This window comes from Cricetulus griseus, chromosome 3, assembly GCF_003668045.3.
Source record: "Cricetulus griseus strain 17A/GY chromosome 3, alternate assembly CriGri-PICRH-1.0, whole genome shotgun sequence".
Classification (NCBI taxonomy): Eukaryota; Metazoa; Chordata; class Mammalia; order Rodentia; family Cricetidae; genus Cricetulus; species Cricetulus griseus.
The window spans coordinates 35,895,943-35,920,926 of NC_048596.1; the positions used below are offsets into that span (position 1 = coordinate 35,895,943).

General features: G+C 46.2%; 1 protein-coding gene across 4 annotated transcripts in view; it reads right to left on the reverse strand.

The window, feature by feature from the left end:
• Positions 1–24,984, reverse strand: part of Kank1 (KN motif and ankyrin repeat domains 1) — a 187,354-nt gene that overhangs the window by 21,489 nt on the left and 140,881 nt on the right. For 3 of the 4 annotated variants that reach the window (XM_027406486.2, XM_027406488.2, XM_027406485.2), the window contains exon 4: positions 1,310–3,988. In XM_027406486.2, coding sequence (XP_027262287.1) covers positions 1,310–3,988 — 2,679 coding nt within the window. Of the gene's footprint in view, positions 1–1,309; positions 3,989–6,130; positions 6,236–24,984 lie in introns of those variants that run through there. The other variant, XM_027406489.2, reaches the window with a different exon arrangement.

Sequence of the window (24,984 nt, forward strand, 5' to 3'; positions counted from 1 at the left end):
ATAAAGGGGCACACTGAGACTTCTATGGGTATCTTACTAAAATCTATTCCCCACATTTTCACAAAAAGATTAACTTGACGAGCATCCTTCTTCCTAGGTAAGACTGGTACATGAGAACTGTTACATCAGGGAATGGAAGCCCCAGGTAGTGACCAGGATTAATAGGGCACTGTGTAGAGACCGAGCACCTGGTCCCAAGGGAAGCCACTTTAGAGTTTCTTGGGGAGATGCTACATCACAGAATATCCCAAGGTGATTGCTCAATGACTGGCTTTCACTTAAAAACAGATGAGCAGCAATCTTAATGAATGGGAAAGACAAAAGTGTAGGTGCCTATCAACAAAAGCAAAGGAAAAAGCCATCATCATCAACAAAAGCCCTTATCTCAACAGCATAGTGTCCACTCCTGACACTTCACTCCCTGCCCCCATAACTAGAAGCAAATTTCCTAGAAGCAAAGTTTCTATAGCGCTTGCTACTTCCTGACCTAACACAGACACCCCCCCCCCCCCCCCGTGTATTGCTTGTGGCCCAGTGACCCCAGCAGGGAGGGACTCTGGTTGAACTCTGTAAAATATCCTCAGAGCTTATGCTAAGATGATGTAGTAACTCAAAGGTCATTTGCCATCTTAATAAGTCGATGAAGTGTCTACCCTCTCATAAAATGTTAACTGAGAACATTTTACTCTAGAATTTTTAATTGCTCATATACTGATAATTATGCACATAAACAATACAGGCATTTTTAAAGCAGTTCTGTATAAAATGAGCAAATGTATAACCAGAAGACAGACATGAGGCTTCATATAAAGCCTCAGGTTGGCCAGGCCTCATACATAGACTTGCTTTCCTATGTGAGCCTGAAGCCAGAGGGCAAAAGAGCTATGCGAGACTGAGGATCCGCAAAGCTGCTTATGTGTCTCAGCTCTTGGTTTGCATTCAACTCATTACCATCCTAAAGCTTTCTCCAAGATTCCAAAGTAATAGTTCCAATAGTTCAAAGACAAAACAAAACTTCCTTACTTCCTAGAGAGACATTCTCCCCATCCCTGCCCCTAACAATTCATGTGGTGGAAAATGCACCTCTGTCCCCATGGACTGATGTCAGTATCCCAGGAGTGGGCACGTTTTTGTTCCATCTCACCTTATGATGCATTCTTTGCTATGATAGAACAAAAGAAGAGCTTGCTGAAAGCTGGTGCCATGCTTTGGACTTCCTACTCTTCAGAGTGCTGAGCTATTCTGTGTAACCTCTATTCTGTAGGTTTCCCCTTGTCCTCACACTCAGGTCCCGGCGGGTACCACCTACCTGTGACTTTACCCAGCCTGGTTTTCTGGAAGTCAGGGTTCCTGAGCTCTTCCGTGTTTGCAGACTTCATGACAGAATTGATGGATGACAGGGTGCTGATGAGCTGTGAGTTGAGGGAGCCGATCTGTGAATGAGGCTCCCCAAACGCCTCTGCCAGTTCACTGTAGTTCTCAGCCAGCAAGGTCTGTTGCTCTGCCAGCAATTTCTGCACACGCTCGATGTAGTGATCCAAACCAGTCACCATCCCAGATGCAAGCTGAGTCTGAGGAGGATCCTGCAAGAGATCCCCTACAGGCTCATTCCCAACACCCACGCTCCTCCTGCTGCCCATCAGTCCCACAGTCAACTGTGGAGGCCCGCAAGCGATGGTCCTCATTTTGAGACCAACTAGATAGTTGTCATGAATATTTATCTGTCCTACGCCTGACTCTTTGGTCTTCACAGCAGATGGCTTGTCAAACCCGGAATTGCTGGACAGCACCGTCCCAACACCAACAGACCGAGTCTTAGTGGAGGGGTGGATGTCTTTGACACGGCCTTCTCCTATGGCCACCGTTCGCATCTCCACAGTCTGGGTGCTGGTCTGCTTGTCCAGAGTACTGAGGAAAGTGTTGGTGCAGGACTCCACAAGGGTGGCCGCCTCCGTGTTCGTGCACTGGTCCACCTGCTCCAGAGTTGTGCTGGTGTGCTGGTTTGTGGTATGAGGCACCGCCATGATAGCAGCTTCCTCGTGGCCTACTGCCTCTGTGTTCATACTTCGGGAGGTGCACTCCTTGGGAAAGCAGACAATCACATCCACAGAACAGTCTCCACAGCCAATGGACCGCACATCTTTGAGGTTCAAGTTTGTCTTAAGAAGTGTCAGATCGCTCCCAGAAGCCTCTGTGTTGCTGCCTGTTTCACAGACGCTGACTTCCACGCCCACAATCTGGTCACAAGTCTCAACAGACTTTCCTATGCATCGGTCATGCATTTCTACTCTCTCCTTCACGACCCACCAATTCATGGGCAGCTCGGGCCCCACGACTTGATTCTTGCAGTCAGGTTGGCAGGAGACGCCTACACTACTTGTTTGCACAGAGGTCCCAACACATGAATCCGTTGTGTCCACATGGCTGCCAACCTTTTGGTCTCTGGTTGGTACTAGTGCCTCCACCAACTTGCTGAAGACAAGTGGCTGGGCCATTGTGGCCTTGTCAACTTTTTTCCTGCATCCAGCAGCCTGTAGTTCTTGCTTTAGTTTAGTCATCTCCCGATCATGGGTGGTTTCTTTAAGCTGCACTTCCAGGCGGTAAATCTTTTCCTTTAAGGCCTCTATGGTCTGCTGTTGTAGCTCAATCTCTTTGTCAGCTTCAGTAATCACCCCGAGCATGGCTTCCGTCACACTGATGCCAAAATTCCTCGTTTCAGTGACTGTCCCTACAGCTGTATCCTTGCAGGACCTAAAGTCTCTGTGGTAAACAACAATGTCACTCATATTCTCATCACTGCCCACAGCCACAGACTTGCACTCCCGAGACGGGCACTGTCCATTCTCCCTGAGCTCGGATGGGGCCTCACAGCTACTATCCTGAATCTTCTGCTCCAGAGCTTGCATGTCAGCCGTGAGCTGCCGGAACTCCTTAATCCTCTGTGTGCTCTGCTGCACGCTTTCCATCTCTTCTTCCTCATAATCAATGTACAGCTCCCCGCCACCTCTTCGGGTTCGGGAAAGCAATTCCAGCTGGGAGGCATTGCCTGCACTGTAGGAACGCTTCCTCACACCACATGCCTCGTTCTGGGATGCAGCCCTCTGGTTTTTCAGCTGGGAGGCCAACTGCCTTTTCTCTTCTTGCAAGACAGAGATCTTAACCTGGAGCACGGGGATGGTCCTCACCTGCTCCTCCAGTTCCTTCAGGCGTTTTAAGGCGATGGCCATTTGTTCTCGAATATGCTGTAGGTGCATGGGGCTCACGTTGGTCACGGGGGTGGAGATCCCTGAACTCAGTGGGCTGTGGCGGATGGAGCTCCCCATGGAGGAAGTGGTAGCAGCTGCTGGTACATAGCTACCATAATCCCCATTGCCTTGGTATCCATTCTGAAGCTGGTGCATGGCCGAATTGTGGTTACCAGAACCCATAAAGGATGGGAGGGAGCTCGTAGAGCCCATGCCTCCAAAACTGGCCAGCCTGGGCCTTCTGAACTCACCCGGTGCCATCTGCATGGTGACTCTCTCCTGTTCGAGTCTTCTCCGGGTCTCCATCAACGTCTTGGTGACATGAAGGTTGTGCTTTGGGAGTTGAGGTGAGGGAGGGGGCAGCAGCTGTCGATTTTCTGGGATGGCAAAAGTGGGTGAGGTCTCTAGTGGGGCAGGTGGCCGTGGGATTGGGGTTGATGTAACGTGGCTTCTGGCTAGGAGGAAGCTGGGACACTGCTTGCTGTCATCGCTGTTGGAGGATGACAGGGATTCAGTGGAAGTCCACACACCTTGATGAGCAGATGTGGCCCTGACTTCTGGACATGGTGCGGACGGCTTTCGCTTCTTTTGGATGTTAAGTCTCTTGATCGTATTTCCCTTCTGTATGTCATCCACGTATTTGACGAAATCCAAGTCTAGCTGAAAACCATAAGGGGTTTCCACAAAATATGGGTCTTTCTGTTCCTTGTTATGGTCTCCATTCAGAACGTCATCTGCTTTTTCTAAGAGAGAGGAGAAAACATGATCATACACCCATTACATAGTTTAGTAACAACAATTACTTGTGAGTGTAGCACAAGCTAGTCTGCTATAAGAGCCGGCAGTCCTATTTTCTGAACCTTAACTCTGAATGAAAAAATGGAGACACTGACTGTCATAATGCCACGAGTCTATGATCCCAGCTACTGGAGACATTAAGGATTCCAAGTTCAAGCCAGTCTGGGCAACTGAGATCTTATTTCAACATAAAATGTAAAGAGGGCTGTGGCTGTAGCTCAGTAGTAGAGCAATCTACAGTACTAACCCCCCCCCACACACACAAAAAAAACCTAGAAGGATAATTCAAGTATTCAACTCATAACATTATGAAACAATGGTCTTTAGAGTCAAGCACATATAAGTACAAAAAGCCTGACAACATAGCTGTGTAGATCACTTGTCCTCTACAGTTATTTGAAGGAAAAGAGAGGGCATCTTATGCAGAGTCCACTAAGTCTCAAAATGCACTAAGTCAGCAGAGTAAAAGACAGGGTCACAGCAGATGCATGGAGCCAGGTGTGTGTGTGTGTGTGTTTGTGTGTGTGTGTGTTTATTTTTCTGCAGGTTTGGTAGTCTTTTCTTGCCAGTGGCCAAGAACCACCTAGTGACCGACTAGACTATTTCCACATGATTCCATTTTGCCCCGACCCTTTCCTGTTTCCAAGCAGAGGACCCAGGACAGGGAGTGAATCCTTTGGTAGCCTAGTTGCAAGAACATGGTCAGAGGATAGACTTTCATGTACTGTTCACTTTTTCTCCCTACTTAAAACTCTCTCCCGCTGGGAGAGGGTGGTGGCGCACACCTTTAGTCCTAGCACTCGGGAGGCAGAAGCAGGTTGATCTCTGTGAGTTCGAGACCAGCCTGATCTACAAGAGCTAGTTCCAGGATAGCCTCCAAAGGCACAGAGAAACCCTGTCTCAAAACAAAACAAAACAAAACAAAACCACCACCACAACAAATACCCCTCTCCCAACTGGAGGAAACTTTTCTCCGCTCTGCCATGTTTTGCTTTCTGACACAACAATCACTAACTCACAAGCAACCCAAACAGGTCCAAAAAGGAATGGAAGTAAAGGCAAAACAAACTCCAACTTTGGGGTCATGTGCTATTCAGTAAACGGTACTTCTGGCTAAACCAAACATAAAAGAGGAAACACAGGAACCTTTCAAAGCCCAGGCCTTGATGCTGATCTGAGCTGTGCATTGCAAATTTAAAAGCAACGTCTTTTTGTTTGTTTAAACTGTAGGAGGAGGTCATATGTTTTTCTACAGCCACACTAACTTCAGGTCTATGGAAAGGACGGAAAGCTAGGATTGAAAACGAGAGCCATCTGTTCCCCTGCCCCAGTCCGGGTTGTCCCCCTGACTACACTATTGTCAGGCCCAAGGATGTGAAGCAAACTTGGCTGCTGCCTGCCCTCCCAGTCCTGACCACCGCTCCACGTTACAGCTGATGCCGAAAGCTTGGAATGACACACCCCTCCCCCCAGCCCTTGCGTTTCTCTCTCTTCTCAAACTCTGGAAAGTTTAAAAAGATTGCCAAATGGGAATAAAAATGGGCACACATTCTTTGTGTCTCACTTTCAAACAATATTAAGAATGCTTGGCTATAGCCTGTGGCCTGAGTCCTGGGATTCAGCCATTCCATATACACACATAATCCCCCAAATCTAAACTACCCCGGGCCGCTGCCCCTGCCGCCACACAGCAGTATTAAAACTGATAAGGAATTCTCTTTGAAATAAGTGCCCTAGCATGAGCTGACCCAGAGCGCCAGTGTCTGGAAATTTGAGCTCATGCTAACAGAATGTGTCTTCCCCTCTCTCTTTACTAGCTTTCAACTCCACAGGACAGTGCGCTAGCTCAAAATATGCAGCCAGACCTGTTTCCAGAACCGTCTGAAGTTCCAAAGGAAGCAAGGAAAAAAGGACAGATCCCACCAGCCCAGGGTGTCTGGGGGTAGGGTGGGGGGTATACTCACCCGGGGCTCACAGTATGGTGCCGGGCGGGGCGGGGGCGCTCAGGGTCCAGGATGGAAGAAGCCGGAGCCATCTGCAGGTCGCCCTCACTCTCTAAGCACTTGGTCCAGCCCTCCCCAACTCACCTACAGCAGGCCCACAGCAGGGCAGCCTCCGGCTGCAGCACCGCAGGCCCGGATTCCTCTCCTCTCCACTTAAGGGAACGCCTGTCAACTCGCGCACACACCTCCCAGGCCCGCAGGGACACCATAGGCCCAGCCTGCACCAATGAGGGCTCCCCGCGTCCCCGCCACCGTCACCAGCAAGGCACACTCAGCAGTCCGGCATCCCCCTGGTGTCTTAATGAAAACAGGAAGCCGCCTGCCTTCTTCGGAAAACCTGTGCTCTTCGATGCAGCTTTGCCAGCAGCCCAAATAAAGCCGGCAATGTGAGCCTCTCCACCGAGGGCTCAGTCTGCCCCTGGGGCCAGACACTTCATCAAAGAGTCTGTGTTCTGGAGGCAGGCCCAGCAAACTCAGCCCGGGTCACCTGAGGAAGGGCAGGGCCACAATTGGCCACTGTTCCCCAGCACTGAAGGGCACTTCTCAGCCTAGCTCCTGACAGGTGACCGGTAACCAACAGCCGAGCCCTGGCCATGAATCTTAAAGAAAATTAATGAAACAGGCCATTTATCGGCTGCAAACAAAGTAGGGCATGCTAGCAAGAACATCACAGAGACTTTTCAAAGAAAAAGTCAATCATGCCAGTGGCAGCTGGCATGACTTCTAGGTTTTTCTTATCAATGTTCCCACTGCAGCATTTTCAGTAGGAAAAGTGTGTGGATTCAGTGTCGGGTTTCAGGTCACCCCCCCCAACACACACGCACACACACACACACACACACACACACACACACACAGAGCACACTTTTCAGCAAAACTTAACTGGCCTATATTTAGCTACTTCTCAAGCTCAGGGAGTAGAGATAACCAAAGGTCTGGGTCACTCTGAATTATCCCCAAGTGACAGTTTGGACTTCTCCCCTGGAAATCAGGGGTAGTTAGAATTTAACCACAGCAGACTTCTTTCCCAAACACTGCTGAGTCCCAAATACTGAAAGGGCACTAGCAATAAAGAAACAACCACAACAACAAAAACCAGATAGAGCTGATGGAGAAACACCCCCCAAACAAACAACATTCTCAAAGTGTCACTTGTGCAATCATCCTGGGTACCAAGTATTTTATTACATTGAAACAGCCAGCCTCACTTCAATACCTTTTATTTAATTAACTTATTTCTTGTTTTTTGAGATGCTGGAATCTCATTAGATATTTCTGGCTATCTTAGAACTACCTATGTAGATCAGGCTAGCCTTCAACCAGAGATCCACCAGCCTTTATGTCCCAAGTGTTTGGAGAAGAGGTGTGGCCACCACAGCCAGGACGTAATCTCACTATTTTTGTTTTTAAATCTGCTGATTTCCAGTGCATTGTTACACAAGTACCTGCTGACACACCTATGGCCCATACTTATTTCTCAATTTTTCTGCAAAATTATGTATTAACTTTATCCCTCCCCCTACAATAAACATCCTCAGAGCAATAGATTCAATTTTCAAACACTTTATATACCACTTAACAAGATATTAGGATCAAAGTAGACGTTTAAGACCCCTTTAGTGGTTATTTTTTGGGTGTGGAGTGAGGGTTGATATATATTTTGCACTTAAAAATATTTTTTTGATAGGGAAAGAGGGTTTCTCTGTGTAACAGCTCTGGTCGTCCTGAAACTTACTTTGTAGACCAGGCTGGCCTCGAACTCACAGAGAGCCACCTGCCTCTGCCTCCTGAGTGCTGGGACTAAAGGTATGCACGACCAACGCCTGGCACGAACTTTACAAATTTTTATGCCACATGGATACTTAAAAAGAACAAAACAAAACAAAACTACCACAGAAGTCATTGTTCCTACAGGAATGCACTGCAGTAAAATCTAAGCACACTCAAGTGGGCAGAGTGTGAAAGCCACAAGGGAAGACAGTTCATATCCCTCTTCCACAGTAGAATTAACTTACTTTTAGATGAGTAAATATAAAGCCAGTGTTTCCCCCAATCTACTTTTACTGTTAGTGTGGCCATAAGCAGACAGTTCATAAAACAACCCCACCCCCACCCAAACTGTCCTCAAGAGACCCAGGAATCTTTCAAATTCTTTTCTCCATCCCTTCCTCCAGTGAAGTTATGATGCTAAGATCACCAGCTGCTAACTTGGCTCTTGAGTTTACACCTGGGGATAGAGGACCCATGTGCAAGAAAAGAATCTGGGCCTCAAGTGGCTTTGCGGATCAGAGCTAGTATTAAGACTCTCGAAAAGCCTATATCTCTGTACTTTCATTTGAGAGAAATAAACTTTAGAGTGATCCCAAATTCTAAGAGATACAGCAGCTTCTATCCTGTGATTTCTTCTCATCTCTACCCTACCCCCAAATTGTAGGCTATATATTTTAAAAAGAAGAAAATGCTAAATAATTAAACCAAGGAGGCATTACAACAATAAAGCTTTTACTATGAAAATTGGTAATTCAAGAATAAGGAAGCACAATGCAATGGCTTTTTTGGAAAAAAAAATCCATAGCTGCATTATAAAGAAACTTTTTTAGCTATCTCAAAAAACCCTGTTTAGACTAACAAGAATATGTCTGTTTTCACATAGCCAAAACTCCACAAGCTATGTGGAATTCTGCAAGCAACAGCTTCCGACCGTTCTGGAACTGGAGGGCTGCCCAGGTGTTTACGAGAATTTTCTGAATGTTTGGGAATGTAGTAATGGAGTCAGACTACCCCTAGCACCCCTCTGTCTTCATTATATAACTTTTATTGAAAACTGACTGGGTGCAGAAAAATGATCCTATTCTGTTGAAAGAGTAGGAGGGAAAATTTATAAGAAATAAAATGAGATGTATAGGCTGAGAAAATGAACACAGGCTGAAGTTAGTTACAATGACACGCTATCAACAAGCCCGGCGACAATACATGAACAAGTGGCCAATACAGAATGGGATGCCCAAGAACTGGGTTTTGAAGACCAGGTAAGTAATGATAAGAACAGCAAGGGAAGAGGGGCAGGACTGTGTTTGTGAGAGCAGCTTCAGGGCAGGTGAGGCAGGGGATAAGAGCAGAAGAGGCCCTGGTCTGTCGACTGTAGTATTTGGCCACCAATTAGGAGATGAAGTTAAAAGGCACCAGAAATATGTAGGTACTGGACTTAGCTAGGCAGAGAGCTTACATTCAGAGAACCAGTTAAAATGGTCTGGGGGCTTTCTTTCTTTTCTTTCTTTCTTTCTTTCTTTCTTTCTTTCTTTCTTTCTTTCTTTTCTTTCTTTGAAGGACAGTTTTATCACTTATCTCTGTGGCTGACCTGGAATTCATTACATAAGCCAGGCTGGCTTTGAACTCACAGAGATTTGCCCTCCTTCACCTCCCAAGTGCTGGGTTTAAAGGTGTGTGTTTTTATACGTGACAGCAATTAAGAGTTCTTAATAGGCACTGGGAAATTTAGACCAAAGAAGATAGAAGATGGGCATTCGTATGTGCAACTTACAGTCAATGTTGAGACTAAAGGCTTATTAAAATCTACCATCCATTCATCTTCACCACTTAACACTTCCTGCTGTAGGAACTAGGGCCATAATGCCAATGAAAGGAACAAGGTCTCCATTCTTACGTGGCTCACTGTCTAGTGCAGATGGGGCACACTTGGAAAAAAAATAGAGATGCCAAACAGGAGTGAAATGAATACCCAAGACAGAGAGCCCTCTCCAGCCTTTGCGCCGGTATGTCTGGGTAACTGGGTGGTTTAGCTAACTAAGTGTGCTGCACAGCTTCTTGGACCAGCATCCTTTCTGAGCTGGCCTCACACCTGAAAAATGAAAGGTCATATAGTTCTTTCTCCTCTTCGATTTAGACCTAGTCTGCCCCATCTGCAATTAGAGCTAACCACAAACTAACTCGACAGCCTCCATGAGAGAAAACTCCCCAAGTCCAGGACAGGTTCCCATGAGTTCAGAGGGAATTCAAAATCTACAGTCGACGACAACAAGGCTTTTCTTTATGTGTGCATTTACCTTCTGTAAAACTCCAAACCCCTTCCGGGCGATGATGGTACATACCTTTAGTCCCAGCACTCGGGAGGGAGGCAGAGGCAGGTGGATCTCTGTGAGTTCGAGACCAGCCTGGTCTACAAGAGCTAGTTCTAGGACAGCCTCCAAAGTCACACAGAAACCCTGTCTCGAAAAACCAAAAACCAAAACAAAAAACCTCCAAATCCCATGAAAAAGGCCCAACTGTGGCTTCAAGAACCGTATAGCATTTTCTTGGGGCTTTTCTGCATTCGCCAATGAATTTGAGATTAGAGATATGTTAAAAAATCATTTCACCTAGGGCCATGTGTTACTTATTCAGTTTTAACTTTTTAAACAAACTAAATCCATTGTCAAAATAATATTCCATTTGGGAAGGCCTAAAAATGACTCTACTCACCTAGAGGTAGCAGCTTAGATAGCAGCTAACTAGTGTGAGAGTGTGACTGGCCAGCAGTGGTTCCCAACTCAGTTTTGTTTTCCATGGTGACATGTGGCAACATCACAAGGTAGTGAAAAATGCTACTGCTGGTGAGTGGCTTAGTGAGCAGAGCCCAGGGGTGGCACTCAGTGCCTGGTCTGCCCCTCCCCCAATAGTCTTTCAGCCTCCCAAGGGAGCAAAATATCTACACAAAGCAACATCCCAACATGAGGCTGTGGCCTTTCAGCCCTCTATTTCTCAATGAGACTAAAACACTATGCGCCAGGGACAGGGTGCTCTTTAAAACAAACAAACAAACAAACAAACAAACAAAAACAAACAAACAAAAAAACCAGTCTTGCTGTGTAGCACTAGGACATGGAGCTTGCTCTGCAGACCTCAAACATAGTGATTCTCCTGCCTCTGTCTTGTGAGTGGTGGCATTATAGATCTGTGCCGCCATGCCTCATGGCCTGTCTTTTAATCAGTGTATATTCATTGTATAGAACAATAAGGCTTTGTGGTGTCATTCTTTCATTTGGATACCACGTACGTCAGTCACACTCACATTCCATACTCCTTGTCTTACTTCTCTTGTCTTTTCCTTATGCCCCTTCTCTAAAGAGTTCCCGTTTGACAGGAAATATGCAATATTTATATTTCTGAGAAAATGACACTTTTTAGTAAGAAACACTCACTGTTTTCTAGACCATAACGAGCTATTCTTCATTATGAGCAAAAAGCACCAGACATTTCCAAAACAATGCGCCCTGGACTTTTAAATGGACATGGTTCTGATATTATTACACTGTTCATCAGGAATCAATGACCCCTTTTGTTCTGCTGCACACTCTATGTGCAATTACTGAGGACACCACGAAGAATAATTATACCCGTGTGCCACAACCTCACACATTGTTAATGTGTTTTTACTCACCAGACACTCTCACCGGCTGCTGAAGCTAACGAGTTAATTCCCATTAACACACTGTGCCCATCTCACAGGAAGCACAGGGACCTGGCCCAGGAGCTGTATCGATCCCAGAGAGACACAGCATTATCACAGACTCCCACATCAAGTGGCCGAGTGTAGTAACTGCTGTGGGGAACATCACAGAGGACCTACAGCATCCAAGGCCTGGAGGCAGGAAAGAAAGCCACAAGGATGAACTGGAGGGAGGCAAGGCCCGGGGTTGCAAGACAGCTCCTCCAGGCGGGGACAGTGGTACAGAGAAAGCAGGAAAAGGCGCTGGACCCTTCAGAACAGGTCTAGCAGAAAGCACTCTGAAGACACTGCGCATTAAGCTTTCAGATCCAAGCACCCTCCCACCCAATACCAAATCCACCTGAGAAACAGCACTTAGGATACAGGAAACCACAAGAGAGATGCCAGTAACATGAGTATCCTGCATTCTGCAAAAAAAGGAATGTGTGGCAGGTAAGGCACTTTCTTGAATTTATCCAACAGTTACTTTGTTGGATGCTTCTTGAGAGGTCTTGTTATGTTTCATCCCAGGCTAGCCTCAAACTCAAGCTCTGCCTCAGCTGCCCCAGTGCTGGACAGAGTTAGTTGCTTTCAAACCTGCTTTTTGCCTCCCAGCTAAAACCCATTCAGTTATTCAGCCACTCCAAAGGGTTCGAGGCTCCGTTTGAAGAAAGCTGCAGTTCTTTCCCCTTGGAGTATAGACTGCCTACCTTAATGCTGCAACATATCCCTACAGCTACTCTGAATACCTGTCCAAACACTTATGTAAATAAAACAAGAAAGTGAAAAGCTATTTCCAAAGCTTTAAGTACCAGACCCAAAGTAGCAAAACAGCAACTTTACAGTTTGCTTTGTTTATGCGGCTGTCAGACGGCTTGATGCTTCTTTCTTTAAATCTTTAGCCTTCATCTCCATGTTTGTAAGCAGTGTCAGAGTTGTTAACCGGCAAGTGATCTCTACATGAGCCTTCCTTTCTACACTAGCTCCACATTCCCAGTTTTCCTACTGGCAATACTCCATAGGGGGAGCCTCATCTTAGGAGGATGACAGATTTAGTTTTTCACATAGTAACTGATTTATGAAGAACCCAACACGTGGGAAGCTGCTTAGTGCTGTACAGAATAGCCATGGAGCGAGCCTGCCCAGGTAGAACTTACCAACTGGAGAAGACAGACAAGTGCTTGTACAGATTAGCAACTGCCTTAGTAAATGCCGAGGAGGAGGGTGAAACAGGGGCCCTCATACAAAGGCAGGGGTAGGTGTGATTTTTGGGAGCTGCACTTGAGAGGTCAGCTGGGCAGCCTTACAAGGGGGAGGAGATGAGAAACATGCTAGCAGAGGAGGGGGAGAGGGAAAGACCAGTTCTGGATCCTGAAGTGTATCTTGAAGCTATTGGGTATTTTAAATAAGGGAGTGAAGTGGTCCACTTACATTTTTATAAGATTTCCCTTGCTAGTCGAAGGATTATATATTAAAATTCCCTTCTCCATCTTCTGGTACGTTTCCAAGAATTGTTTGTACAAATCTCCTCTTGAGTCTCACAAGTGAGTATTGTCTCGTTAGCAAGCTAGATAATCAGGATGGCATGACATTAAACTATCCAAACCTATACTCTGTATTTGGGCAGTCGGGACTTGTGTCTTGGTGCCCATCTCTCCACCTCTACACCCTGTACTTAGGAGGAAACTGAGAAGTCCTGACAAATGTCAGCCCCTGTGGGCTGAGCTGCAGACCAGACACCAGGACCAAGGCTGTGCTAGCCCCTATCGGCTATCCCATTCTGTTGCTAAAAAGGAAAATATTTTTCTTTAAGCCAATGACTCACTGTGGAGAAAAATGGTGGGGGAGGGGCTTCCTCTTCTGGAGGCCATTAAACAACAATAAATCTAATCTGTGAAGGACAGGGTTGGCATGAGTAATGCCAGGAAGCAGGCAGAGGACATTTAGGGAATCACACTTAGGGAGGAATGCAGATTTGCTCCATACCCTGAGATTCAGGGGAGGGGAACAGCAAGGATTCAAAAGTGTCAACCACAAGGCTGACCTGGCAGCCAGCAGGAGTTTCTGTACTTTACCCCTTCCGTAACTTTAATTTCTCCACCCAGACCTGACTAGTTGCCTTGGGGTGTGTGTGTGTGGGGGGGGATGGACGGGATGACATTCAACAACTCGGAGAGGGTCTGGAGAGACTTAAGCAATGCTCCCCTCTCCCAGATTAAAAAATATTTACCCACCAGATGGCCTCAAAGCTAGGGCTGGGGTTGGCTTGCCTCATGTCCTGAGCATTCATGTAGGACTAGATCTTCCTTTGGGTGACAATACATGAGGGAGGCATCTAGAGCCCACAGCTGGCCTCTGCTGCTCTCAACTTCCAGCACATTAGCAATTTCAAACCAGTGTGAGTGGTCTGCTTGGTTCAGAGACTCTTCCAGAACTCCATTGGCCACTTGGATAATTTAAGCATCAAAATAATATAATTAATGATAATAACCAACTGATAAGTATCTGTGAGTCCATAATGCTAGAGAAGAGTGCCAGCTAATGACCGCCATAAGGATTATGGGAACAGAAAATTACCATACAGCAACCATCACGACAGTGGCTGATGGAGACAGGAATGACTGCGAAGGCTGCTGGATGGAATATTTCCTACCAAAGATGAGATTATTGCTGTGGTCTCAGAAAACCTCAAGACAAAACAGATTGTCTGTCATGAAGGGAAAAGTGACGTCTACAGTGAGGAAGCTTACAGTGATCAAAGCTGGCATTGTGTCCCTGTGAAATGCACTGAGATGAGTGGAGTCACTTTTGCTAAGTAAGATATGGCTAGAGACTAGAAACATTTGTGGGTCCCACCTAAAGGACGAATCAATAGTGCCAAAGGACTTTCTTTTTGGAAATTCCCAGTCACAAAGAAAGGAAACAAAACTGTTTCAGACTGACAGAGACTGGATTACTTAAAAACATAAACTTCATTTCCTTCCTCCTTCCCTCTCTCTAACCCTCTGACCCCTCCTTCCCTTTTGCTTTAATTTATTTGTTGATTTATTTATTGTATATACAGTGTTCTGTATGCAGGCCATAAGAGGGCACCAGATCTCACTATAGATGGTTGGGAGCCATCATGTGGTGGCTGGGACTTGAACTCAGGTCCTCTGGAAGAACAGACAGTGACCTTAACCTCTGAGCCATCTCTCCAGCCCTCCTTCCCACTTTAAAGGTGCATGAAGGCAGCCGGTCGGTCATCACGGAGCCAGACCAAGCCCCGATGTTTGTCTTGCAGACTTAGCAGTCAGTCTGCTCTCCGGTACTGCTCCATTAGAGAACGTTGCCTTTCTTTGAGGTATTTCTGAGAACACACAGCATCTCTCAAGTCTGTAGACCGATGTGTCCCATTACAAAAATATCACCCTGAGTTCCTTTCTGCGGCGCTGAGTCTTCCACAGTTTAGCCTCAGTCTAGCACTTGCCATGTTTCTATCCACTCACCTCAGCATACCACACAATATTCATTCCTATCTGTGGCTTCTCTCTCCATCTAGCACACACCTCCCCAGACTCTGCCAACTGTCAACACCAGCTGTGCTGTCCTTCAGAGCCTAAGCCACATGGCTCATCTTCCTCCAAAGACACTGTTACACCTTAGCTGCTCTGTTCCAGGCAGAACTGGTCACCTTGTTCCCACCATGCTCCTAAGGCCTTTGCAGGATGCCATGCCCGATGTCATGGTTAGCAGGCACATGGCTCACCCCCACCCTCAACTGTAAATGTTTTAGGAAGGTGGGAACTGAGCAGAATAGATATATCCATCCTTCAGTGCCTAGCTAGCCTGATGCTTAGCATACCACAGGCATAGTATGTGTTGGCACCAAACCCTCAGATCTGGGCATCTACTGATGTCTAAGTACAGCGGGGGAGGAGATCACATATTAAAAGCAGGTAAGCTAGGGCAGACTGCCTATGCTACTTGCTAGTTATTGGCAAGTTAGATTATCCTTTAACTGTATAATTAGGAAATAGGCTATGAGGATGGGCAGGGATGCTGGGGGTCTGTGCCACTATTACCAGACCACTAACAACCTGATAGCCCAGAAATTATACAGAACTCTGCCCTAAGTTCTGTCAGGGCCCCATGAAGGTCTGAGGTTATGTGTGACACTTGTTCGAATCTGCTAACCTTTATCTTGAGTCCTGTGTTGGTGAGCCGTGAAGCAGGGTATGCATGAGCACATGTATGTTCTGGGGCGAGGGCTGGGTGCTGGATAGGTAGAAGGGAAGACCTGGACCAGCACCAACAACACACAGGAAGGATGCTAAACAAAAGTGGACAAAGAGCGTCACTTTTCAAAGCATATTAGGCCAAGGTAAAATATATTCTTCCCCCAGGGGTGTGCGATGGCTATCATGAGAGCTCACTCTGCAGTCTCTGGGGAGGTCCTCACAGCTGAGAGCACCTGGACACTGCACAGAGGGCGCCTGAGAACTACCCAGTATATTTCCATGGTGGTCATTCCAGCAGGGCCTTCCTAAGCTCCAGAAAGCTACAGTTTTCGTTTTGTTGACCAAGAGCATGTACTACAAGTGTTTCTTTATTCACGGTCAAGCAATGGGCAACAAGAATCCATGACCCCGCGTCCAAAGCGGTGTTAATTTAGTGTGTAAAACGGTTGGGTCCACTAGTATTTCATGACTTCTACAGCTGCTGCTTGATGGGACAGCTGCTGACTACACTCATGCTAATGAGCCAGTGTAAGCAGATATTAATTGCAGGAGCTGTCAGAGCAGGTGAGCTCCAGCAGGACCTGTGGCTTGCTGTCTGCAGGGCCTGTTCACAGATACTTTTCCAGTTGCCTCCTGGTCGGTCAGCAAGACTGAGCCTCCCACCTCCTCCCCAAATACACCAACCCATCGGCAGTATCCTTGGTTCTGTGTGGTGATATCCTGCTTGTACCAATAAAGCTTGTCTGAAGATCAGAGGATGGAGCTTGCCACTAGCTAACCACAGAGGTCTGTATAGAGGAGGAAGTGAGATGGCTGGGCTGAGAGATGATATAAGCAGGAAGAAACAGGAACTCTATCTCAAGTCCACCGAGACTCTAAGGAGGTAAAGGTGGCTTTGGCTTGCTCCGTCTTCTCTCTGATCTCTCAGCATTTTCCACTAAATAAGACTCTGGGTTTTTATTATTTAGACCACCCAAGACTCCTTTTTACAGTTCTACCCAGCACATGACTTAAGAGGTCATAGGTCAGGCAACAAGTATCAGCCATTGTCCCTGGAAACAAAGTAGCCTATGTCTTATAAAAGGGTATACTGGACCATGGAGGTGCATGAGCAGGCAGGCTGGCACAACTGTCCTTTTATCCATTGTCCAGAGTCAATAACAGATGTAACAACTCTGTCAATAATCTACAGCATCCCACCAGCCCGACCCATGCTGCTCACTCTCTATCTAATGTTCAGTGTTTAGTTAGAGACTTGGTAGTGATTTATCCCAGCTTCATCTCCCACACACAGGGGAGAGCTGCTTCTCAACCTTTATGCCTGGGCTAGAGAGATGGCTCAGTGGTTAAAAGTACTGGCTGCTTTTGGAGAGGATCCAGGTTCGATTCCTGGCACCCATTTTTGCACCTCGCAGCTATCTGTAACTCCAATTCTAGGAAATCCTAGGCTTTTGTCTAATCTCCTAGGGTATCAGGCACACACATAGTAACAGATATACACATGCAAAATACCCAAACACATAAAATAAACAGAAAAACCAAAATCAAAGATCAAACAACATAAGAAACATTTTAGGCCTGGTATGGTAGAGTACACCTTTAATCCTAGCACTTGGAAACAGGGTCAGACAGAACTCTGTGAGTTCGAAGGCAGCCTGGTCTAGACATTGAGTTCCAGGTCAGCAAGGGCTATAACATGAAACCCTGTCCCCCTAAAACACAAAAAGAATTCTGTGCAAGTCTAAGCATAAATAGGAAACAGGCCAGATGACAAGAACGGTTCTGTGCAAAGCAGACAAGGTAGCCAGGCTGAGACTGATTAGAGGGCACCAACTACACTTTTGGGGATGTGTGGGAGAACTCTTTCAGGAACCCCAGTCCTTACAGAGCTGACATAGGAAGCCAGAACCAGATTTAAATAAATCCCAGGAAGAGACAGGCAGATCTCTGTGAGTTTGAGGCCAGCCTGATCTACTGAGCGAGTTCCAGGATGGCCTCGAAAGCTACAGAGAAACCCTGTCTCGAAAAACAAAAACAGAAACAAAACAAAACAAACAAAGTATTGGTTGCCTTGCAGAGGACCTGGGCTCATTTCTCTGCACTGACATAGCAGCTCACAACTCCCTATAACTCTAGTTCCAGGGGATCTGATGCCCTCTTTTGGCCTCTGTGGGCACCAGGCACACATGTGGACATACACCGTTAAAACACCACACACATAAAATAAATAAATCTTTAAAAAGAAAAGAAAAACCACGTAAAAACAAATATCTAAAGAGGGATTGATTAACGACATAAGGGGAATCCTGGAATTTAAGTAAACCACAAACTCAGAAACCCAAGCTTTAACATCTGTGTGAAATGGTCGCTAGTGCTACAATGACATCTTTGTGCCAAAGCCACGGGCTAAAGGGAAAGTTTTCACTGAACCCAGAGGCAAGTGCTGAGTTATTTTTTCCAGCCTGTAATAAAGGCAAATATTTTTCATAACACACAGAGCTCCACTTTGTATTGCAGCAGCCCCCGCCCACATGTCACGCTCCCCTGTCTTTTTTGGACATTCCTACTTAGCCACCCAGGGACACAATAGCAGTCATTTTCAGCAAGGCAGGAAGTCTCAGCAAACTTCCCTCAGCATTAGAAACTCCACACACTCCCAGGCACAGAGCCCAGGAGCCATGGCAGAGTATTTATTTATACCCATTTTGGAATTTCCTGACCAGCTAACAGCCACAGCGTCTAATTCCACGACATGGAGCTCTGTGAGACAGCAAAATCACCAGTGAATGACACTGTGCAGCACAGATCTTAAGGGGGGGGCAAGGTGGACCTCCCTCCTCCACTCTTCAACAAGACACCCTCCCTCTCTGCAAGGCTGTATTAGAAATGGAGTTTCTTAACTCCAGGAAGAGAGAAAAGCAGCCAAGGTTCTGTCCTTCTTCTCTCTTCCCCAGCTCTCTAGTCAGAGGGAGGAAGGTTCATTGGTATAATCTGAGTTACGGGGCAGCAGCTGGCTTCAAAGAAAGTGATTTGGCTGCCCCAGGCTGGGCTGGAGACTCCATGAGGATAGTCTGTTAATCCTGAAATTCGCTGGAGAAAAAACAGTCCCACCATTTTGGCCAAATTTAAGCAAGCTTTTATTAAAGTGTTAGATACTGATCAAGATGGAACTTGGTCAGAACCACCACCTGGAACCTTTCCAGCTGGGTGGCCTCTTATAGACAAAACCCACAGGCCACCCTAAATTCCTATGAGGTTTTGTTGTTGTTTTCTAAGAAATACAACTCCCAGAATTCCAGGAAGTTACCTAGTCTTTATGCAGGTGGGGCTTACAAGCTAACTTTGGGTCTAACTAACAATTCTTATTTAATGCAACTTGGAATCTGAAGGCTGAAAATGCCCTTTGTAAACCACAGCCTCTCCCATTAATTCTGGGACATTCTGTGTGGTGTGGTGGCATCAATGGATGAGCTTTTGCTTCTGTTTTTAAAATGAGTACATTTGTGTCCCCGAAATGATTTAAGTTCATTACTGCAAGGTAGTGAGGGAAGGAGGGAGGCAGACAGAGGACAGAAGGAGGAGGAGGAAGAACAACCACCACTACCTGTCTCAACCAAAGCATACAGGATAGATGTGACCCTGTGGAAGGCTTGCTGAATTCTATTAGAGCACTAACAAGAGAAGCCAGTTCCAAACAAGACCACAGAGATCCCCGTGATTGGGGCAGCTACAAAGAAAGCTGTGAGCTTTTAGAACTTACAGGCCCTGCCCAGTTTCTCTGCTCACTCAGACCCCATGCATGCCCACTCCACCCCCACCCCCAGCCATTTGCCTTTCCATCCATCCTCTTTCTAGCCGTGACCACACTGGGGGCTTTGTGTGTGCTCATCTTCCCAGCATTCATTTTTCTGTGAGATGCTAAACCTTTTATGACCAAAACCATGGCATTCACTTGGCCCCCTTTTATACCAAATTAATCAACTGGTTCAAAGAAAAATACAACATGGGCAAAGCTTCAGTGCTGTTGTGGAATAATCCTCTTGCACACTACAAAGACTTGTCACTTGAATTGGTTTAATAAAACGCTGATTGGCCAATAGCCACACAGGAAGTATAGATGGGGCTACCAAGCTAAGGATGATGGGAAGGAGAAGGAAGGAGCAAGGAGACCCTGGCCAGACAGATGCAGAGAGAACAAGATGGCCTCGTGGCAGAGGGTAAATAAGGAGTATGGGCTAACTTAGAAAGTAAGAGCTAGCTAGTAATAAGCCTGAGCTATTTGGCAGAGAATTTATAAATAATATCAAGCCTCGTGTGGTAATTTAGAAGCAGCTACAGAGATGAACAGGTGGTCAGGACAAGAAACTTCTGCCTACACAGATTTGAAATATCAAGCCCCAATAATTCTAAGTTACTTTACTCAACAGCACCTCCATTAGGGTAAGAGAGTTTAGTGGAACCTCTTCATTTCAACCCCAACCCCCATTTTGGACAAAAAAAAAAAAAAAAAAAAGACAAAGTGATACACATTAAATGTGAAGTTAGTTATCCATCATCAAGGCCCAGTTTTAAAAGATGCCTATCACTCTAAATGTCTTAACATTTGCTTTCCACAAATAAATTGGCTTCTATTTTTTTATATAATAAAATTCTGTATTATAGTCACATTATTTTAGTCAAAGCTAAGTATTAATATCACAAAGCCTGTTACTAAGAATTAAACTAAGGGGGCTGGAGAGATGGCTCAGTGGTTAAGAGCACTGCCTGCTTTTTCAGAGGACCTAGGTTCAATTCCCAGCACCTACATGACAGCTTACAAATATACCTTTACACCAATGCACATAAAATAAAGTTAAACTCCAGACCCCAGGAGACCTAATGCCCTCTTCTAGTCTCCTTTCACACACACACGGATGTGCATACATGCAGGCAAAACACCAATATACATAATAAGATAATTAAATAAGAAAATCATCAGAATATAGCATTTCTTGATCCTATAAAAGCATTTGGCTGTTTTTTAGATAAACATTGTGCTCCAGTAAGAATCTGATTTAGTATATAGAGCATTAGGCACTATTTGGCTTCTGTGGCTCATATCTGATGCTATGCAGTCAGTCACCTGTGTGCATCTACATGAATTCTGGCAGGAAAAGTTATTGTATGCAAATAAATGTCTAGTCTTTTGTTGGAGGATGACAGAGAAGTTGGGAAGGGAAACTCCTGAGAAAACGAGTTCCACTTGCCTGGAAACCATCAGTCACAAAGGTTCCCACCGGGGGCCATTTTCATCACCCTCTTCAGACAGAGCAAGCAAGAAGGCACAGAGCTGAGGGGAGGAGAGGACTCTTGGGCTGCTTCTCTGACAGCTGGGGAGGAGCCAGAAAAAGTGACCTTTCTCCCGAGGAGAAAGGTCCCTAGCTGGTGTGGTGGCATAGGCCTCCACGGTGGTGGTATGTCACAGCAAAACTGTCTTCTGGTTTTCTACCCCTCATCAACAGAGAAGAGCGAAGCTGAGTGCTCACGTGGGTCCCATGGTGGACACCTCAGGATGCCTGTTACCTCCTTCCCCTCTCCTATTCCCCTTCTTGCTAACGCATTTCAGAGCCCTCCCAGCCGCACCCTACAGCAGGAACAAATGCACTAGTTGTCATTCTTGCAACAGCCTGCCCACATGCTTCCCACCTATCCCCACCGCCCACCCTCTGTCAGTCTGCCATCATTCACCAAGGGCTGAAGTACCTGGCCAAGTGCTTTCTCCATGTATGACCTCATCCATCAGTACAGCAGCCCTGCAAAGCAGGTGTGAGCATCTCTGATTTTCACAGACGAGCTTATGTCACACGCACACAGTACCCTTGTGCCTTGACACTATATCATGTTGCCCAGCCAGACACATTTCATCCTGCAGCTTTTCTGGGGGCAAAGCGGGTCTGGGCAAAGGATCTGGCATCTTGGAAGCACGGGGAAGAGTAAGGACAGACAGATTTCTTAAGAGAAGTTTTCTTCCAACCTCAGAAAAAGAAACTTATGATCTAATACAGCCACAAAACTAAATATTAACTGCCCCCCTCCACTGCAAAACAAAAAACAAAACCCTCTCAATCTTAGGAGTTAAACTGTGGGAAAGCATCTGAATATAGTGTCTTGATGCTGTAAAAAAACATTCTACTAAAGTTTGACACATCGATACTGTGTTTTGGTAATGCTATTTTAGGGACTTGCATATACTATTTCTTCTCTGAGTGAGGGTCACGGCTTATTTTTCTCCAGAAAAACTCTTCTCATTCTAAGGGCCACCTATAATATCAGTTCTGGGGGTTGGGAGTGTAGCCCAGTGGTAGAGTTCTTGCCTAGAATGACAAGGCTCTGGGTTCAATCCCTAGTAGTGAAAATAAACACAACCCTCCCCCTCTGTCATGGCTAGTTTTTATGTCAACTGGACACAAGCAAGTTGTCACTGGATAGGAGGGAACCTCAACTGAGAAAATGCCTCCATAAGATCAGATGGAAGGCAAGTTTGTAAGGCATTTTCTTAATGAGTGATTGATGGGGGAGGGTTCAGCCCTTTGCAGGTGGGGTTACCCCTGGGCTGGTGGTCCAGGGTTCTATAAAAAAAGCAGGCTGAGTGAGCCATGGGGGCAAGCAGGTGAGCAGCACCCTTATGTAGCCTCTGTATCAGCTCCTGCCTCCAGGTTCTTGTCCTGCTTGATCCTGTCCTGAATTCACTCAGTGATGAACTATTACCCGGAAGTGTAAGTGAAATAAACCCTTTCTCTCCAAGTTGCTTTTGGTCATGGCGTTTCATTACAGCAACAGAAACCTAACCAAGACACCTACCCCCTCACTATCTCCCAGTGCCCCGTGAGGCCACTCCTTATCCCCTTAGCCTCCTCTCCCACCATAGCACTCAGAGAAGCTTGCCCCTGCTCTCATCTGGGCATATCCCTTATATCCTCTCTATAAAATCACAGACAGCTCTTCTGTCCTGTCCATCATAGACAGGGCTTTGTCCATCCGAGGTCCTCCAGTGTACAGGACAAGTTCAATTCCAGCCCTTCTCGGGGAGCAAAACAAGATATTTATTTCCTTTCAAGGTGTCTGTGAACATGCCAACCACTCAGCCCATGTCCTCATTTCAGCCAGGCAGGACTCTGGGCACAAAGAGGTGCCAGTAACTGACTTTTGCTCTGTCATTCAAGGAGCTGGCAACAAGCTTGGAACCTCCCCAAAGTTCTCAGTCCCTGTACACTAACAAGCTAACTCCGGCTGTTGTTAGATGTTGACCTCCACACCCACCATGAATCAGATCTCCCGGGGTCTGGCACTACTTGGGCACCAGCATTTTCAAAGATCCCCAGTGATTCTGTCCTGCAGCCAGGAGTGAGACGAATGCAAAATTCTTTTTGGCTTCTCAATTAGAGCCGATTTAACACACCCCTTAAACAACTCAAGCACCTGTGGCCTAGGTCAGGAACTTTCTGAGTCAAGTGCCTGAACTAAATGGAAAGGGGTGTTAAGGAAACGGGGGAGGGGGACCCAGAGAGCACCTGTTTCTTTCTCTAGTGACTGTGCCCATTGGGGATGTCCATGTTCAGTGTTGCCATAGCTTCTGACTTTTTATTTTATTTTTTTTGTCCCCAAAGAGGCTAAAGCAATTGGTATTTTTATACAACATGGAGCAATTTAAAATATCCTGGAAATGAACTCAGATGAAAACAACGGGTTGGAGAAACAGGACATTATGTCTTCCACCATGTGTCCTAGGCAAGGACACCCAATACCCCTCTGTTCCAATTTCATTCCTGTTTCTGTCACTTTCCTTATTCTGTCTTATCCTTCTTGCCCCCTCTGGTTTCGTGAAGCTCAGGTTGCCCTTGAACTATGTAGCTGAAGATGACCTTGAACTTCTGATCTTGTTTATAGGCACAGCGCCATGCCTGGTGGTGCTGAGCTTTGAACATGCCAGGCAAGCACTCTACCAATTGACCTACACTCCCAAGGCCTCTTTTTTTTATTTGACAGTGATTTTCATTCTTTTTCGTTTTTCGAGACAGGGTTTCTCTGGCCTTGGAGCCTGTCCTAGCTCTTGTAGACCAGGCTGGTCTCGAACTCACAGAGATCCGCCAGTCTCCGCCTCCCGAGTGCTGGGATTAAAGGTGTGCGGCACCACCCTCAGCGTGATTTTCATCTTATAAACCCATTGAAGGTAAAAAAAAAAAATTATATATAGTCTCAACTTTTAAAAAGATTTAATTCGTTGTATATTAATTTGGCCATCTTTCACATTTAAATTTAGCTATTTAGCTAACAGGATGTTTTATTCTTAAAAAAAAAAAAAGGAATAAAGACAAATGGCCAAAACAACAGCCTCACAGCCTCACTGCCATCTCCCTTGTGTACTCTGTAGGACTCTACTGACAACTGTTCATCCTTAAAGGGACAGGTTGGAAGGAGAACTCACTGCACTTCTTCTCGGAGTGGGGGACAGAGACGGACAGACTAGGCTGCTCCTGCTGTATTGGGGATTTCCTCTGAACACTCAAATCTCTTATTGTACTTTTGCCTTTCCTCTACCATCAGGCTGGTGATGGAGTGTGGGTGTGGCTCTCTGGGTGTCTGGAGAACTGCACAGAGGCAAGCAGTGGGTGTAGTTCCTTCCCACAGCACTGATGTGCCTCTCCTCACCTCTATCAGCAATCAAGGGGTGGTAGGACTTGCAGAGGATTAGAGGGCAAGTCAGCAAGGCTCTGCACCCTGTTCCTTCTGTGGGGTGTAGACCTTGCTCCACCCTGGGTGTTGGAAGAGGGCTCTTTTATATGCCTGGATTAGCAAGACCAGTTCATGAGACCTAATGTAAGGACAGACTTTCCCAGAAGAGGCCACCCAGAATGCAACAGGAGAAGGGTGTGTCCTAGCAGCAAAGAGGTGTGGTCCTTCTCAGGAGAGTGACAGAGGAAGAGGATGCTATCTCACTGTACTATCTGAAAAGACAAGAATGAGAAGCCTGTTCATTTTACTGCTTTTTCCTGAGCAGGGGCCTCAGCTGCAGGCACACTGGGTTTCCACATGCCCCCCCCCCCCACTCCCATTATTCTCCTCATTAGATTCAAGGAAGAGATGTGGCTATGTCTAGCCAAGATTTAAAAGTCAACATTTTAGTTGTAGTTTATCTTTTGACTTTTGGCAGCACTGAGGACTGAGGGTCTTACCAGCAAACATTCTACCCCTGA